At 42.8% G+C, this 17640-nt stretch overlaps 1 protein-coding gene across 1 annotated transcript; it reads left to right on the top strand.

The window, feature by feature from the left end:
- The first annotated feature begins 242 nt into the window (after window positions 1-242).
- On the top strand, window positions 243-7436 carry GCM1 (glial cells missing transcription factor 1). The gene is made up of 6 exons (XM_066546143.1): window positions 243-344; window positions 1879-2131; window positions 3062-3174; window positions 4129-4257; window positions 6725-6971; window positions 7075-7436. Exons 1-6 carry the CDS (start codon window positions 243-245, stop codon window positions 7434-7436), a joined length of 1206 nt encoding a protein of 401 aa, XP_066402240.1.
- Window positions 7437-17640: the final 10204 nt, after the last annotated feature.

Below are 17640 nucleotides of genomic sequence, written 5' to 3'. Positions count from 1 at the left end.
GTAACATCACAGGCTATCTCTAAGCTATATTTTCCACTGCCTTGCTGGCTTGCAAAACTTTTAATGGAACAAGTTTTTCTGGCAGAAGAACACTGATTTTTATCTTTAATGAGCAGCCTCTCTATCATTTAGCTTCAGGAAACAGCTTCCTGGTTGTAAACTGCTTGAGACTGCTGACAGCCAGGCAACTTCAAAAGCAGCCAGGAGCAACTTTCTTGCTAACTTTGGGAAGGAATTCAAAAATGCTGAAAGGTGCAGATGATTCTGTTATGGAGCAGGAGGACTCTGCTTCCCAACATGGAGAAATGACGAGTTGGGATATCAATGACATCAAGCTTCCCCAGGTACGTGCCTGTGTCATAGAAATTTATTTAGTTCTGACCAGTCATCTCCACCACTGATCTTAAATGCTTTCTCAGCCATCTATGACTCATTGCCTTTATTCTCTTTGTCACCTTGAGGTATGGGGGAGTTTTGCTAGAAAATATTGAGAAAATATTGACATTTCCATGCATTTCTCCTTAAATGTATTATTGAAAGAGCTGTTGATGCATGAAAAATAGCAACGCTGCAAAGGCATTGTTTTCACTGGTGGATTAGGTGCAGAGAAAGCAGAGGAAAAAAAGATACCTCCTGCTGTGGGCACTTAATTAGAGCTGTCCAGGATTTGCTTTTTGCCCTGGATAGTGTTTTTTTGAGAAGGGAGCACAGCACCCACCACTGCCTTTCTACTGTGGATGTTCAGTCTCGTTGCAGATTGGGCTGCAGCTCCAGAGCTCAGATGGAGGCAAGTCTTTTCACGAGCACCTAGGGAAGCCTTGCTTCATGTTTGCAGAGGTTTGCTGGGAGACACAAGAGTGATCTTCCCCTCCCTCTGTCCTTTTCTAGTTCTCTTAGCTAAAAGTTTCAACCATGCTCTCCAGTGAAAGCCCACACACCCTGCACACCAATGTCACCTCCCTGTCTCTCAGCTCTGCATATTTCTGCCAGATTCCTCCAGCTGCAGTGCTTCAGCATCCAGCTCTGCCTTTCAGCTCCCAGCCCTGCCTTCTTACTGGATCCCAGCCTCCTCCCGACTATAACAGCGTTGTTTGCTCAAAGCCTCCATGTTCCAGAATATCCCCTTCCCTGCCCTTCAGCCCAAGGTCATCTTCACCTGCACTTCAGTCTAGAGGCATCATGGACACCCTTCCCTACACTATCCAGTGGCTACCAGGGGAGCATGGGAATTTTTCTCTTCTTGGTTGATGTTCTTACTGCTGTCATGGCTCTCAGTTCTGGGATTAGCAATTCAAAGGAAATTTCTACTAAGCTTTTGTATCCCTTACAAGAACTTTTCCCTCAAAATCATCATCAGGTATGGTAGATGCTTTACAGCTTTCTGCATTTTACTATATTGACTGTACCCACTGATGTACACTGATGTGATGTGTACATCACATCACATTTGTGATGGTGTTTGATTACATTACATCACATTTGATTTGGGTCTTTGGAGTTTTTTTCCCAGTTTTATTTTTATTACTCCTCACTCTGTTGTCCTTGAGGCATGGTGTTTGTTCTGGGTGGTTTTTTGGGGTTTTTTATTCTTTTTGGTTGGTTGCTTGGTTGGTTGGTTGGTTGGTTGGTTGGTTGGGTGAATGAGAACAAGCTCCTGGCCAGGCCTTCCCAATGCTCTGGGGCCTGCGGGGAGACACAAAGATCTATGTTTTTCCTGCCTTATCTCTACTGCTCCCTCCTGACAACCAGCATCACCTGCTGGGGTGCTGGAGTCACCTAGGCTACAGGAAACCCAGCAGGGGTCCAACTCTGCTCAGCTCCTGGACAAGCTTTTGTCTTCCCCAGCCTAAAATGTGGCTTGCTTTTCTGTTTTCACAGCATGTGAGACAGACAGACTGGTTTCAAGAATGGCCAGATTCCTATGTAAAACATATCTATAGCTCAGAGGATAAAAATGCTCAGAGGCACCACAGCAGCTGGGCAATGAGAAACACCAACAACCACAACTCTCGCATCTTGAAAAAGTCCTGCCTTGGGGTGGTGGTTTGTGGTAACAACTGCTCTACCTTGGATGGGAGGAAGATCTACCTGAGACCAGCAATATGTGATAAAGCCAGGCAAAAACAACAGAGTGAGTACGAACATGGCAGTTCATTGTATGGCAGCTCATAAGTGAACACATCAGAGAAATCAAAGTATAGGATACCCTTTGGATTACCCAGCCTTCCTTCTGCCATTCTTTATATTCCAATGCAACTCTTGATTTGGAACAATGCATTTTACACTTCTTATTGTTGGAGCGCAGTCATCTGCTTATTTTCTTTTTTTTCCCTAAACATTTTTAAATCTCTATTTTTGCTGGTTAGGGATTGTTTCCCAGCCTTCTCAGGCCCATTAGTGAGGGTACTGAGAAAGCTGCACAGTGCAGGCAGTTCCTGCACTGCCCTGCTGTTCCTGCCCACCAGAGTGTTGGCTTCATTATTGCACTGGCCCAGGAGGCAAGTCTTGCAGGAAAGAAGTTGCTCATAAACTGTGATGACTGGAAAATAGGCCCCACAGTCACGTCACTGGAGCCAGACAATGCAAACAGAGAACATGAGCTGCACACACATTTTTAACAAGACCATTCCAAACAATGTGATTGCTCAGTAGAGCTAGCACATACTGATTTCTGGATCTGAGTACATTTTAGCTAAGAAAGGTATTATTCAGGTGCTCACTGAGGCCAGAACAATGTTCTCTAGAAACACATATGACATTCCAAACACTGACAAGAGAAAAACTAAAAATAAATTATAAGATTGTAATAATATTGTAATAGAAATAATTTTTGAAGGTTATATTTAATAACGGACAGAATAAAGAATAAAATCCCTTCCAATGATTAGTTTGTTTATATTGATTTTTGCTTATGTTTGGAAGTTTTTCACATAGTTTCTCTCAGTGTAATTTCTGAGCACCAAACCAGAAGTGGCAATCTGCCACCAATGAACCATTGTATCACATGGGATTCATCTAACTGGTGTTGTATAGAAAATGCTTCCCCCTACCCTTGCTCCAGGGAAATGCTGTCCAAACTGCAATGGACCACTCCAGCTCCTTTCCTGCCGAGGCCATGGTGGTTACCCAGTTACCAACTTCTGGAGGCATGAAGGCCAATTCATATTTTTCCAGGTTGGTATAAAATTACTTAACATTATGCACGTTAATTTTAAAGACTGGTGTTTTAAGTTTTATTTTGCAAATTTTTTTGTTCCAACATATAGGGGTTATTGAATATGACAAGATCAAATGACTTAAGGAGAAAAAATTTTCACAAGGTCCTAAGCACCCTGATCTAACTCTGAAGTTAGTCCTGCCTGTGCAGGAGGTTGAGCTAGAGGGCCCTTCCAGCCTAAATTAGCCCATGCTACTATGATTTTACAGCACAGCATATTTTTTATTTAGGCTTCTGTGAAAACTTGTTGATTTTGAAGTGTTTTGCCTCAGGTACATAGGAACCAGCAAATCGTCAGAAATCCCATATTATGTCTTCTCCTTATCCAAGGCACTATGCATAATCATGAGGGAATCTTGGAAGAGGAAATGGTTGTACCCAAGGGACTGTCTATGGAAAATGCCATCTATGTATTATATGTAACTTATATCTGGAACACAGTGTATGCAAGTGTTTAAATAATGGGCACTATTTCTGGAAGCTGTAGTCCCGGTTTAGTAACATTACCACTTGCCTGCTTTCCACTCTTTCACTTATGTGCAGGCTAAATAAAATTAATTCTCTGTGGAAGCTAATGAAAATGAATGTTCAGGTAAATATGTAATATGTCTAAACTGTTAGAAGAATTAAAGTGACTGCAGGGAGTTCAGCTGGGGCTCTGTTGGGGGAACTGTCTTCTACAAATAAATGTGGTACACTGATTTTATTATTTCAAAGGGTTTCTACCCTACCCATCCCACATCATCTGGGATATGCTTATTATTTGAGCTTACAGTAACTAAATCCTGTTAAATACAGAGCATTAAATTAGGCCATAATATGTGATTTTGGCCTGTGGTATAAATTCTGTTCCCTTAAGATTATTAACAAGATTGCTTCTACCTTTAATGTACCATAATTACTTTCTAAAGTGCAAAGGAGCTCACGACCACCCACGTCCAGAAACAAAACTAGAAGCAGAAGCAAGAAGATCAATCCAAAAAGCAAAGACAGCTTTTTCTTCATCTTCTCTAAGACTAAAAAGAATCCAGGAGATTGAGGTAACTCTTGCTATTGGTCAATGAAATTTTGGTCAAGCAACCTGTGGTTCAAGGCGTGGTGGAGGCTATCTGGGCTTTGGGTCTGGGTGGGAGCAGGCTTTACACCTCCACATTCTGCATGCCCATGATCAGGCCAAGAAGGACCAGGGCTGTCCTGAGCATCCTGCTCTCCTTAGTGCTGTCATCCACTGCCAGCAGCTCCTCTCCAGAGGAAATTTGCACCTGGTGGCATCAGGAGATTGCATCTACACTGGTAAACAAAGCAGGGCTGCAGGGCAGGCTAAGTTTCATCACCATTCATGTGGAGCTTCCTGTGCATAAGTTTCTGCCCATTGCCTCTTGTCCTATTTCTTGGCACTACTGAGAAAGGTGAAGGCATGCTCCACCTCTGCTTGTTCCCCTTGAGTTTCAGCGAGAAAGGGGGAAGGTGCATAACCTGTACCTGGTTTGCCTGGTTTGAAGGCAGAAGAGTGCTTTGAAGGACTTTGTGAAGCATTGATGTTAGAACATCTACTCTGATGGGTGTGGAAACATTTGTGAAAGCATCTCCAGAGATCCTTGGGACTGCTGCATGACTGATGGAGGGAATCCCAGTGACTTTCCTGCAAAGGCTGTGTTAAACTCAGTTGTCATCACCAGTATTCACATGCAGTTTGTCTTTTGATATGTTAGGGGTGGTACATTCCCCCAGCCTGGTATTAGAGATAGTAATCCATGCCCTTTCAGCCACAGACAGAGGAGATGATTGCTCTGGGTGGGGACAGATTTCTTGAGTGGACAAGGGGATCTGGGAACCCAAGAAGCAGATAAAATATGCACACAGGAAGTTAAACCCATTTGAATAGAATGTGAATGTAGAAGCTGCAGCTATTTCTACTGGAAATACTCAGGAGGACACTAAAACCCAGAACCTTTTGACACAAGTGCCTGGGAACAAAAGCATAAGAAAAACCAGCTAATATGTCTAATTGTCTAACAAATACAAAAACAATGCTTTTCCTATCACTGGTTTAGTTCTGTCTCCATGAACACTGAAATAGTTTCCACCTAGGAAATATGACAGAGCCATGTGGCTTTCTTTCTTTTATAGTTGAGCCTACTGGTCAGCCTACTTGCTTAGGTCAAGTTGCCTGTAGACATGTCTTCATCTTTCCCTTCCTCAAACATCTTCCTGAGGCTTTCACTTTCAATTGTGTGTGATTAGAAACAGACTAAAGATGTCACAAATGTATAATAGTAGAGCCTGCTTTTCAGCTGTTCTGACTCTGTACAGTCAGACCTAAACCATTTATCCTTGTAGGTTTTCCAGTTCATGGCTCTCCAGCAGGTTTTCCTTGGGAATAACCCATCATATTCATGTTTTGCCAAACTAGCTGTAGTACAACTAACTCAGGAGTCTGATTTGTCACACAGAACCTGTGTTGCTCAATTTGCAAAAATATAATCTGAAAAGATTCAGTTTTAATGTGTTCAATCTGGAAAACGTATTCTGCAAAGAGTCAGTTTTAATGTGCTCACAAGAAATCAGGGAGAAGAACTTCAGAAAAAGGTATGAGCCCAAAATAGAGCAAGTGATTTATAGGATGGTCTCTCTATGGCATCTGTGGCAGGTCTGTAGCTGCAGGTAGGCTGGGTCCTACACCAGATTGTTGGAATTTTTTCTCGTGGTGAGTGGAGAACAACTGAAAGGCACTTTGCTGCTCCAGCAGTCTGCAAAACCACTATAATTAAATGGATGAAAAAGCAAAATTATAAAGAAGAAAGACCTCCAAGCACTCATTAGAAATGAATGTTCTGAAAGGAATTAAAGTTTGCATAATTATAATCCAATAATTGGAGCAATTAAAGAAGTTGTGAAATATCCAGAACAGAAGACCCAGAAGAATAATTCTTGTGTGCTGATCCCTAGCTGAATGAAATTTCTGTTTGTGGGGTAAAAAATTGTAAAGATAGGAAAATTTATTAGTTAGAAATAGACTCTAGTAAAGCTGAAGAATATTTTTGTAGTGAAAAGATCACTTCAGAACAATCAGGATAAAAAAATCATACTTAGCTTTTCCAATCTGCACAGAAAAAGAAATCTGTGGTGTCAAATGTATTAGCATAATTTCATTTGTAGGTCCTTCTTCAGTATATGCTGGCAGTGGACCCAAAGGTCTAAACAACGCTTTCAGTGTAAAACAGGCTTTGGGCAAAAACTGGTGAAACAAAAGCAGAGCCAAGAGCTGGGAGCTGTTCAGTTTGCCCCCACAGCCCATGGGCACACCTGCTATGGTGGGAGAGGCTCTGCTGTGCCGTCTGCTTTGTTACCTGTGTTCACAGAACCACAGGATGGTCAAGGTTGGAAGAGACATCTAAGGCCATCAAACCCAACCATCGTGTTAGTTGAGTGCCTTTGTAAGCAGCTCAGAGAGGAGAGGTGCTGCACCACACCTTGTTTTACTAACCCATGCTTTGCTTTCCCAAGTCTCTGACAGGTGCAATGCCGACACAGGAGCCTTTGCCTTTGCTTCTTTCCAACCCGGATGCTCACATGCCACCTGCTAATTTCAGGGGACATTTAAGCAAAAGCTCCCAGGAGCCAACGCTGAGCAGCTGCTCTGGGCAGCTTCCATTCCCGAGAAGAGCTGGGGAGGATGGGGCCTCCAGAGAGACACCCACCTGGAGCCAAAGCCTGTCCCTCAGGGGCACCCCCAGAGCCCAGAGGCTGAGCAGTGTGCCTGCCGTGCCCAGCACAGCCCCTTCTCCCCAGCAGTGCACCCACCTCAGCACCCAGCACGTCCTGCCCATGGCAGAGGGTGGCCATGGCCCCTTCAGCTCTGACGTGGGCCCTCTGGGAGATGGACCCTGTGGGACGGAATCCCTGCTGGCCTACGGCGGCGGCTGCCCCTGTGTGCCGCCCCCCGCCGCACCTCAGGCAGGGCCCTGCCCCATGGCGAGGGGGGCACGGCCTCACCCACAGCCCCCGCTGCCTCCACGGGGAAGCGAAGGACACAGGGCTGGCGGAGGGCACCAAGTCTGTCTCAACTACTGCAACAACGACATGTTTTTTAACCTGTACCCATTATGGTGACTGGGTTCAAATGTCCCTGCTGAACCCTCCTTTGGCAATGGGTCCAATTCTCCACTCCTGTGGCAACACAGATGTCAAAGTGCTACCACAACAGGTCTCACTTTAGCTCCTCTTTCAGGCCCAGAAGGGACTTTCATACCTGAAGGCTTGTTTTTGTTCCTTTTTATTTAACAGTCTTATTTCCCACCACTGTTTCATGGATCTAATAAAAGCTATCAGCTCCTCTTACAGAGTGACTTGCTGCCATTCTGGTTTGGTAGTATTTCAACCCTCCTCGATACACAGCTTGTTCAAGCCTGTGGGACTGTGGAAGGTGTGGATGGATGATCTCAAGGACCACAACTATCATGTGCAACCCTCTGCATTCTTCCAGCTTCTTCAAGCAGTCCCTCTTCAGACCTAAGTCCTTGCACTGCACCAGCCTTGGACATGTGTTGTATAAAGCTGGATGAGGACTTCATATGGGATCTCAGGAGAATGGAGTAGATGGGGAGAATCCTCCTCCTCCACCTGTGGCCACATTTCTTTTGATGCAGCCCAGGATACGTTTGGGCTTCTGAGCTGCATATGCACATTGGCAGATCGTGTCCAATATACCAACTGCCCTAAATTCTTGTCTGCAGGGCTGAACCCACTTTCATGTATGTATATATTCAAGGTGCCTTGCTGCTTTTTCTAGGCACTTTTCATTTCTTTCATTGCAGACTGTAAAGAACCCTTCAGCATCCATTCCATACATCATCCCCTTTGCTGACCACTACCAAAACTGTATTTCAGCAGGACCTATCAGTTCTCTACATTTGTTTAAAAAACTAAAGTGCCAAATAGGAATTTTCTTGCCTGAACTTAATAGCTCAGACACCTTTGGCAAAGATTCCTTTATGTTTTCCCATTACTGACATCTGATGGCTTTGCTGCATGACTGGCCTCTGCTGCTCTCTGGACTGGGTTTCAGGGACCACCAACCTCCCCTGCAGAGGCAGGCACTGACACACAGCCCTGCTGCCACCTCTGCAAGAAAGAGCTGAGGGATGTCATGTATGATGTATGGGGCCACATTGTCTGGGAGGACAGTATTACAAAACAAGTGGCAATAAAAACTTCACAGTAACTCAGAATGGGATGTATCACATGTTCATCAGATAGGTTCAGTCTTAGCTTTTTTTCCCCCCTAGTTTTTAGATTAGTTGCTAGGGAAACCACTTTCCTGGTGACGAGTGTATTTCAGAGACATTTACAAGACAAGAATGAATTGTATTTATAGAGTGTTTCAAAATGTTTATTGGAATTTGTGAAACGGGATGCACAGTGATTTAAGTGGAAAAAAATCTAAATGTAGATCACAAAATAACAGTGTACTATAATACATGAAGGTCAACTCACCAAACTTTTTTTTAGTCATTGAGTTACTCCCACACTAATCCCAAACTTGACATGTTTTATGATTTTTCAGATCATTAACTCAAAGAAGGAAACTTTGATCAACATTTGTAACAACCTCTAAGACACAAAAAGAGAAATTAATAGGAGCCATGAACACTTGTGCTTCAGGAGGTGAGCAGCAGGATTAGGGACAGGCAAGGCTGCTGGGGCTGGTGTGCCATAGCTGGGATTCCTCAGTCCAGTCACAGAGGTGAGGGACCACACAGGGCAGGGCTCCTGCCATGGCCATCTGGCTCTGTCTCACCTTGTCTATCCTCTGAATTCCTTGCCTCTCCACTGCAGTGCTGCCAGCATCACCCCTGAGCAGTAGTGCCATTCACATGTGTGGCTGGGAGGCTCCTTGGTAATTGTTTCCACACCGAAGTTCTATCAGTTCCCCTTACACTCACCAACCACTTCCTCTGTTTTTAGAAACTTCCAGCAAAGGGGATTTGATAACCAATCCTGTTCCATGGCTTCTCTGTTCTAATCCCAGCTGGCAGCATTTTTTCACTCATCTGACTTTCCTGCAAATCAGCCATTTCTTCAAGTCTTTTAAGATGGGTAGAATCCAGTTACTAAGTTTCACAGGTTTCCTAAGGGTCTATTACAATCAAACCTCCCTAAAAGATAATTACTACAAACCTTTCTCCCTGCCTGAGAAGGAAGAGCCTTTTTGTTGGTTTGCCTTTGAGTCTTAATCAAAAGGTTTCCAAAATGAAACCTACTCCAGTGATCTCAGCTCCCCTGAGTAGCTCCCTGCCATAGAAGAGCCATGCCCCCTTGCAGCTTCCATGTTTGTAATCCTGCGCAAGCAGGACTGTCCTGCAGTTTGGGGTGACCCAAAATTCATGCAGTGTTCATGCAGCGTTCATCACACCCAGCCTGTTTCCAACAGAAACAAATTTCAGGCTCAAGGAGGACAGGTTCTTAATTTTTAAAAAGGAGGAACTAAACCTTTATGATTTTTTCTTAGGTTAGACACAGAAAGTCTTTCCAGATTTATAACCTCCCAGGGTCATTTCCAAGCTCTTGAAGCAACTTCTATGCTGGCAGCAACTCCCTCCACTTCAGGTACATTCAGCACGATGGGTCAATATAGCACCAAATTTAGTTCTGTTTACAAAGATACCAATCCCATCTCTGACCTTCACAAAAATTAATTTTTCAATGTGTTTGGGACATGTGAAAAGAAACATATATGTATCATTGCTTTAAGCCTCTTTTACCAGTTCTAAGGTACTGTGCCCAACTGGGCAGTGATAAGAATAGTAGAATCATAGGATGGTTTGGGTTGGAAGGGACCTTAAAGATCATTTAGCTCCAAACCCCACTGGAATGGGCCAGGACACCTTCCACTAGAGCAGATTACTTAGAGCCCCATCCAGGCCCCCTCTAGGTACTGGAAGGTACTATAATGTCATCCCAGTGCTTCTTCTCCTCCAGGCTGAACAGCCTCAGCTCTCTGAGCCTGTCTTCATAGAAAAAGGTTTTGAGCCCTGTGATCAACTTATGGCTTCCTCATTCCAAGATGGACAGGTCCATCTTTCTTGTGCTGGGAGCCCCAGACCTCGATGCAGCACTCCAGTCTAGGCAGAGTCTCACGAGAGCATAGTGGAGTGGGAGAATCAGAGGTGAAAGAGCACTGGATGCATGATCCTCTGATCCTATACTTAAGAAAATATGATGAATGCTCAGGTTATTCAGATTAACTTCATTAAGAAACACCAATTGATCTGTGAGGATCCACCCATAGGTAACCCTGTGACCTTGTTCTCTCCTGCAGAAAATGGTTTTCTGCAAGGCCCATGTGCAGCAAAGGATTAGGAAGCCAGCAGAGATGCAAGGAGGTCAGGGTGTAGATGATTACACAGGCAAAATGGTTTAGTCTGGCTTATTGCTGTTTCTGATGGCTGTAGCTACTGGCAAAGCTAACACAAATCCCCATACATGGCATGGATGATGATACTACATTCCTGAGCTCTTAGCTCTGAAAGCACTGGGCTTAGTATCTAAGGCTAATTCTTTGGGAGCAACCTCTGTGCTTGCTCTGAAGCAAGTATTGTTATATATAAGGACTCTTTTGAGGCCCTCAGAGCATTACAATGTTCCTCAGAATCCTACATTAGCCAGGCTGTATTTTACAGAAACCTAACTTCGATGTTTGGAGGATTTTGACTCATGCAGCATTTAAAGGTGAAATAGACACATAATGATAAGGAACTATAGGACTGTGCCCCCTTTGTCCCCTCAAAAAGGAAAGAAGCTCAGAAGTTTCTCTCCTTGATTCGGTGAAAAAGCCACCTCATAGGCCTAGAGGACTTCACCTCAAACTTAAGGATAGCTAATTGGACTGGAGCAAAAAAGTCCTGCCTGGGCAACTTACTAGAAGAGAACAAAGAAACTAATTACTTTTGTAAGGTGTTATACCAGGAGCAAGGACCTCCTGCACCTGGCTCAGTTTTTCTCTGTTATTTTGCCTTTTATTAAACCTTTTTGTTTCCAACACTGCAAAAGAAGCCATCCTGCTGGTTTTTATGCCTCCAAGGGTAGCTGAGCTATCTTGGGTGTGTTATAGGCCTCCAAGAGGTTATGAGACCTGGCTCAAGGAGGCTACTATAACAAGGAACTACCTACAAGGCAGCAACTGCACATCTGAATTTATTAGTGCATTTATCCTGGGAACATCAGATTGAGAAAGGGTAATGTTTTTGTATCAGTCCCAGCAAAGGGAAAATGAGAAAACAGAACAGGGATTTGACCCACATCTCTCCAGCCCTGGAAACATACACTGTGTTTCTTCTGGCTTTCCTCTCCCCAGGACCTCTACCTTTGCATGTGAAAAAAATTGCAGGTCAGACTGAGCAAAGACATATTTTTCTTTTCAACCCCTTGTACAAAGCTCCTGCCCCTGGGAAGATTGGTGAGGCTATGGACTATTTTCTACAATATGGTCCTAAATGTATTTTCTATATTTTTAAATGAAACAAGGTTGTCAAACTTCTGGTGGTAGAGAAAACTCCAGCTGAGGAAGCTTTAGGGGATACATCTCCATTCATTGTAGAGAGCTTTTCTTTCCTTGTGGTCTTTGGGATATTTAGTAATCTGTGTTTCTGGTATTCCTGGCAATTTTGCTCTGTTTTCCCTCAGGGTAGTAATTTGGGGATTTTTAATAATTATGGTTCAGAAGTCAGTGTTTTACTTCATTGCAAGCAATATGTAGAAGTGACCCCTGTGGTGGATCTCAGCAGGGACATGGCTGGGAAAAGGCTCTATACTGAATCAGGATCAGTCAGCATAGATTGCAGGAGTCAGGTTCAACTTTGGGTGTTTAGATGTGCAATTCCAATTGCTATTCATGCTCTGCTTTGATTACTGATTGCATCTATTTTACCCTGACACCAGCTGACTTCCTTAATTTTTCTTTTTAAATGAACTGTATCATTTTCCCATCCTCCTCTGCCTCTCCTTGGTCCCCATGCCGTGTAAATCCTCTTCCTCCCTGAGCTGCTGCAGTCCCCAGACACTAAGGGGTTTTTGTCTTTCACAAGGTGAACTTCCCCAACATTGCTCATCTCCTGAACCAGGAGGACTCACCATCAATGCAGGGGAAACAGGTTAGGGAACACTTAAACAAACCCAACATATGTGAGTCCATGGGCCCTGATGGGATGCACCCATGATCACAGAGGAAGCTGGCAGGTGTTATTGTGAGGTCACTCTCAAAAATCATTGAAAAGTCATCGTGATTGGGAGGGTCTGAAGACTGGAAGAAAGCAATGCAACTTTTGTCTTCAAGGAGAATAAGAAAGAGGATCTGGGAAACTACACATTGCCCAGCTACACCTTGAAATGTGCAAAGGTAATGAAAAAAATCCTCTTCATAACTTTGCAAACACACAGAAGACTAAAAAGTGATTAAGGCCAGTCAGCCTGCATTTATGAAAGGGAAACTGTGCTTAACCAACCTCAGAGCAGTCTACAGTGAGAGGACTGGCTTGGTGGATTGAGGAGAAAGCAGTGGGTATTTTTTATCTTGTCATTAGCCTGTCTTTCAGCACAGTCTTCCAAAACATCCTCAGAGACAAGCTGATGAAGTATGGGATTGTTAAGTGGACAGTGAGGTGGACTGAAACCTCTGCTATGTTGGGATTCTGGTAACAGTTAGGATCAGCCATAGCTCTTCTCATACCAGAGAGCTGCAGTCTCCAGATGTTTCTGTTTTAATCAGCCATGTGCAGTGTGGCATATGCAGGAAGTTATCTGAAATGTGGCATATGAAACACCCTGGGGCAGCAGGACACAGCCTTTGTGGCCCTGAAGACAGCAGCATCAGCAATGTGGTTGCCACAAGCATGCTTGCTCTCCTTGTTGTATTATTTGATTTCTGTGAGCAATGTGAGATGATCTCCTGTACAGCATAGATGATGTCTTAGGGGACAGGACAAGTGAGGAAGGTCTTTGGCCAGCTTTTCACTCTGAGCTCATTTCTGCTGTTTCCAGTTAGTAAGTGAGGAAGCTGAACTATCTTGGGGGGGCATGTCTCAGATAAGTTTTTTTCACTTCTACAAATCAGATTTAAACTTCACATCTTTTGGCAATTGTGTCATCAGTGATGTGGCTTAAGTATTTTGTTTCCAAGGGTTGTCCAATCTATTTGTTCTTATGAAGAGAGACAGAAGGCTGGGGTGGCCTTGGCAGCTTGGTGAGGTTGCAGACTCTCCACACAGCAGATCTTGCCTGACCCCACAAAAAAGGTCTGGTTTGCTCTTTTCTGTAAAACTAATGCTTTCTCAGAAGGTCCTTTCTAGATGCCCACCAAGGGAGTGCTTCAGTGTTTTTAAAAAGTTGGTCTCGTGAGAGCCCTATTATATAAGAGAAATAAATCTCATAATTCAGAAAGAAGTGTTAAGTTTTTCTAAGCAGATCTTTTTTTCTTGTCAGTGGGTTTTTCTTGGCCACCCACATCCCCTCAAACAAGATACAGCTACTCTTCTCCAATCTGGATCACTCCTTCATTCTGGAAACCCAATGTCCTGAACTCCAGACAGCCTTCTCCCTCTCTCCTGTCATTGCACAGAGTGGATTTATGGTTTTCTACACTTATTCTCAAAGTTTAATTTCACTTGTAGAAGCCCATGCAAAATTTTACCTACTTGACTAAAATCTTGGTCTTACATGGCAGAAATTGTGAAGCTGGGCTTGGCTTCCTCTGCCAGACTCTCCCTTATGAATTCTTTGGGTTCTAGTAATGAAACTGTATTAAATTATTATAAAGATCATTTATGATTATGGAAATAAAACCTGAAAATAGATGTTGTATAACAGGCTTTCTTCCCATGCAGATATCAGAAATATGTCTCTTTCCCCCATTGCCTACTTTCATCATTGGAATTTGGTTCAATTGAATTTTTGGTCCATTTGTCAAATTTATTTCAAAATTGGTCAGCAAGTTCAAAAGCTTTTGGTGGAATCTGTCAGGCATGACAAGATGACAGGTTAACATTAGTTTTGTTAGAGAACTGTAAAAAAGGCTCTACAGAGGCATCTGGACAGGCTGAATTGATGGCCCAAGGCCATCTGAGGCTCAACAAGGCCAAGTGCTGGGTCCTGCACTGGGGTCACAGGCTGGGGGCAGAGTGGCTGGTTCTGTTGGGTCTTTTGGGAAACTTTAACTTAGGCTTCCTGGAAACCTGGCGTAACCTCTTCTCTGTTCAGGTGCCATAAGTTTAAACTTGGTTTAGGTTACAATTTTTCTATAGCAAGAGCTTGATTAGAAGCTGAACTGCAATTTTAAGACAAGAGGATCAGGAATGCTGCTGTGCTGCAGCACGGTGATCACCAGTTGATAACAGTGTGTCTCATTGTTATTTTTTAAAATTCCTGTGGACATTAGTAATGACATGCTGACAATAGAGTATATGATTATGGTTTCATAAAAGACTCTGAGTCCTTCAAGAAGAAAGAAGAAAAACTTGATTCGCTGTGTTGCACACACCCAGACAAATATTCATCTTGTCATTAGACTACTTTTTGTGGTAGTTTTTCAGGTTCTACAGTCTTTGGTGAGCTGTTACGTGAAATGTTTAAAAAGGCACACTTTTTAAAGAGGGAGTAAGTTTCAAACAAAGTTGCTGGCAACTGTGTTAGCCCCCCACAGTCTTCTCCCTCTATTACCACTGGGAAATGTGGCTGACTTTAATATCTGTAAGTTTATTTTTCTCAGACCTTACTTGCCAGATCACCATCTGTCTAGACACTGTCAATTACTAATATGTGTACTCAAGCCAAGTGTAAGGGTACTCAGTATTTTCTTTCTAAATATTTTTATGATTAAATTTACAGGGAGAAGAGATCTAACCCACCATATTCATGTTTGTCATTTAAGGCAGATGCCAAATTGTCCAAAAGAAATTGAAGACCTTTGCATTGATTCAAAGTACAGAAGTTGTGAAAAGTACTCTGAACCTCAAAGGTCTTAATGAAATTTGTAAAATAGGAGCAATATTTTCCTTGGGTATCCCCTCTACTCCCCAAAAAAATCAGTGAGGTGTGGGAAGGTCATACCCATTTGGATAAATCAGCTAGTAAAAAACCCCTAAAGCCCCTGATAGATATACTCTTAATGATAACTGTAATAATAACCTATTATTACAGATAATAACCGTATTACTTTCATACACATTTGTCAATTTTCCTTTATATGAAGACATATGTGTATTTTATTCTACACTAAGCCACTGAATCCTATTCCCCAACCCTGAGATGCCTGCTCCTCAAGTTGTCTTGAAAGCAAAAGTCAGCTCTTCATGTGAACACTGTTTGAGTCAGGAGGCAACCTAAAATGGGTTCTAGGGAAAAAGGAGAAAAAAAAATTGTAGGCTTTTTTCCTAGAAATATGCAACTGAGAGCCAATAAAATATAATGCCCCTATAAAATATCTTAACTGGCCATCCCAGGTTAATAAACTCAAGTGTGAAGTACTACAAGCTGCCTGAACGCTCCTTGAAGTAAGAAACCCCTACAGTATCCTCTTAAAAATATGAGCAAGGATTGCTCCTTTTTGCTCCCTGAAGACAGCAGGTGATGCAACATCAAACTTTGGTGGAGATACACATCTTCAGCTCATGGGTTTACCTCTCTGCTCTCACCGAGGCACCGCATTCATATCCATGTTTACCAGTTTTACAGGGTTTCTGGGGAGGTATTTGTTATTCCTTATTAAAGCTGTTCTAGAACAAATAGATTACTTGCACATACTGCAGGGCAGGATGTCCAAAACCCCCAAAGCATGTCTGCTTGGCCCTGGCTGGGGCCACCAACCTTGCCCCAGCAAACTTAGACTGGACAGAAATGTTCAGAGCAGGGCAGGGACTGAAATGATGACTCCTGCTTTGGGAATGTACACTCTCCTCCAAGTGGCACTTTGTTTCAGTGCATCATCCTTCATCATATAACTGTTCATATTGGCTGCCTCAGATCCCATTTGGAAGCCATGATTCTGTGATTCAGATAATTAAAATCCCTCCCAAGAACTGGCCTTTCTGTTTATTCCCATTCAGCTGTGTTATTGTGAATGTCTTCCTAGTGCAGAAACATCAGGAGATGAAGGCTTGCCAGGCTAAATGTAATGTGTACCGATTGCTTGGTCCATTTCCTCTATTTTTCCTGGAATGTTCTCAAAATTTAAGTTGTAGGGGAAAATAAATATACTTAGTTTATGAAGTACAAAGAAAAGCTTCACACTGTGGCAAGCCACCTCACGGCACAACAGCAACAGTGTGCACCGCCCCGGGAAACACAGGAAGCTGCATCCAAAGCTCTTGTTTACCACTAAGCTGCAACAAGCTGCAGGGGCAGCACTACCTCAGATATTAAATTTAAAAAGAGGAAAAAAAATCAAGCTGGCAAATTCTTTTGCCAAAAAAAAAAAAGTTTGCAAACTAAATCTGGCAGAAAATTTGTTTTAGCAACTTCAGCAATCTCTTACCCTCGCGGAAGTAGAATTAATTAAAAGTTGTTTACTTAGTGCATAAATTTAGTATGTAAATGCAGGGGTCACGGTGCTTGTATGAAAGGGGAAATTAATTCCTTCAGAAATAAAATGAGTGGAAAAAATGTCTACTCATCTTGGCCTTTCACATTAAAGAAGTATTTAATTTGGCAGGATTTAAAAGTCCTAGTTTCCTTACCTCTGCATCATATCCACTGTTCCTCATAGAGCATTCTGAGGCTAAATTAATAAACATCCTACAAGTATCTTCAAAAGATGTCAAAAAACTTGCAGTTGCCAAGGAAGGATGCCAATCCCCAAAGATGCAGGAACGTTGTCTTCAGAAGCAGTCATGCCCCATGATTTTTTTCTTATTCATACTCTGAACATGTGTTCCATGGAGTTGCTCTGTACTGTAAAGTTAACATGTCTTTTTCTGCCTTGAATGATAGGTACAGCAGCAGCATGGTGCACCTTTCACATGGGCTACACTACCAGAGCTGAAAGCGGTCCTAGCTAAAAGAGAATGCCACTTTTATATATCCTCAGAAGGTCCATTTGATGAGTCTTCTTTCTCTTCCCAATCCTTTGTTTCAGTCAGTTTTAGATAGGACTTCTGGCTCTAACAGTTATTTTAAGGACTCAGGAACTAGACTCTGAACAGGCCAGAGGCAAGGCAAAGGTGTTGACTGTTCCTTTTAAGCAAGAAATTATACAAATTATTTTAATAAGCAAGCTGCTAGCCTTAGCATAAAGGACAAAGCTTGAATCCAGACTGAGCAACAATTAAATGGAAATCTTTGATTTCTCTACAGGTGTTAGCAATACTAAGTAGCATAGGTAACAGTAATTTCTGAAATCCAAATTTCACAAATGTATGGCAGCTTTTATGTTT

The sequence above is a fragment of the Molothrus aeneus genome, chromosome 3 (genome assembly GCF_037042795.1).
Source record: "Molothrus aeneus isolate 106 chromosome 3, BPBGC_Maene_1.0, whole genome shotgun sequence".
Lineage (NCBI taxonomy): Eukaryota > Metazoa > Chordata > Aves > Passeriformes > Icteridae > Molothrus > Molothrus aeneus.
The sequence above is the reverse complement of the archived record's forward strand: the minus strand, read 5'-3'. Positions and strand labels throughout refer to the sequence as shown.

What these genes read in the sequence shown, in the direction of transcription:
- GCM1 (XM_066546143.1), top strand. Translation starts at nt 243, where the DNA reads ATGCTGAAAGGTGCAGATGATTCTGTTATGGAGCAGGAGGACTCTGCT. An exon ending in AGCCAGGCAAAAACAACAGA is followed by an intron (nt 2,132 to 3,061) that starts GTGAGTACGAAC and finishes CCCTTGCTCCAG; the next exon opens with GGAAATGCTGTCCAAACTGC. An exon ending in AAAGAATCCAGGAGATTGAG is followed by an intron (nt 4,258 to 6,724) that starts GTAACTCTTGCT and finishes TGCTTTCCCAAG; the next exon opens with TCTCTGACAGGTGCAATGCC.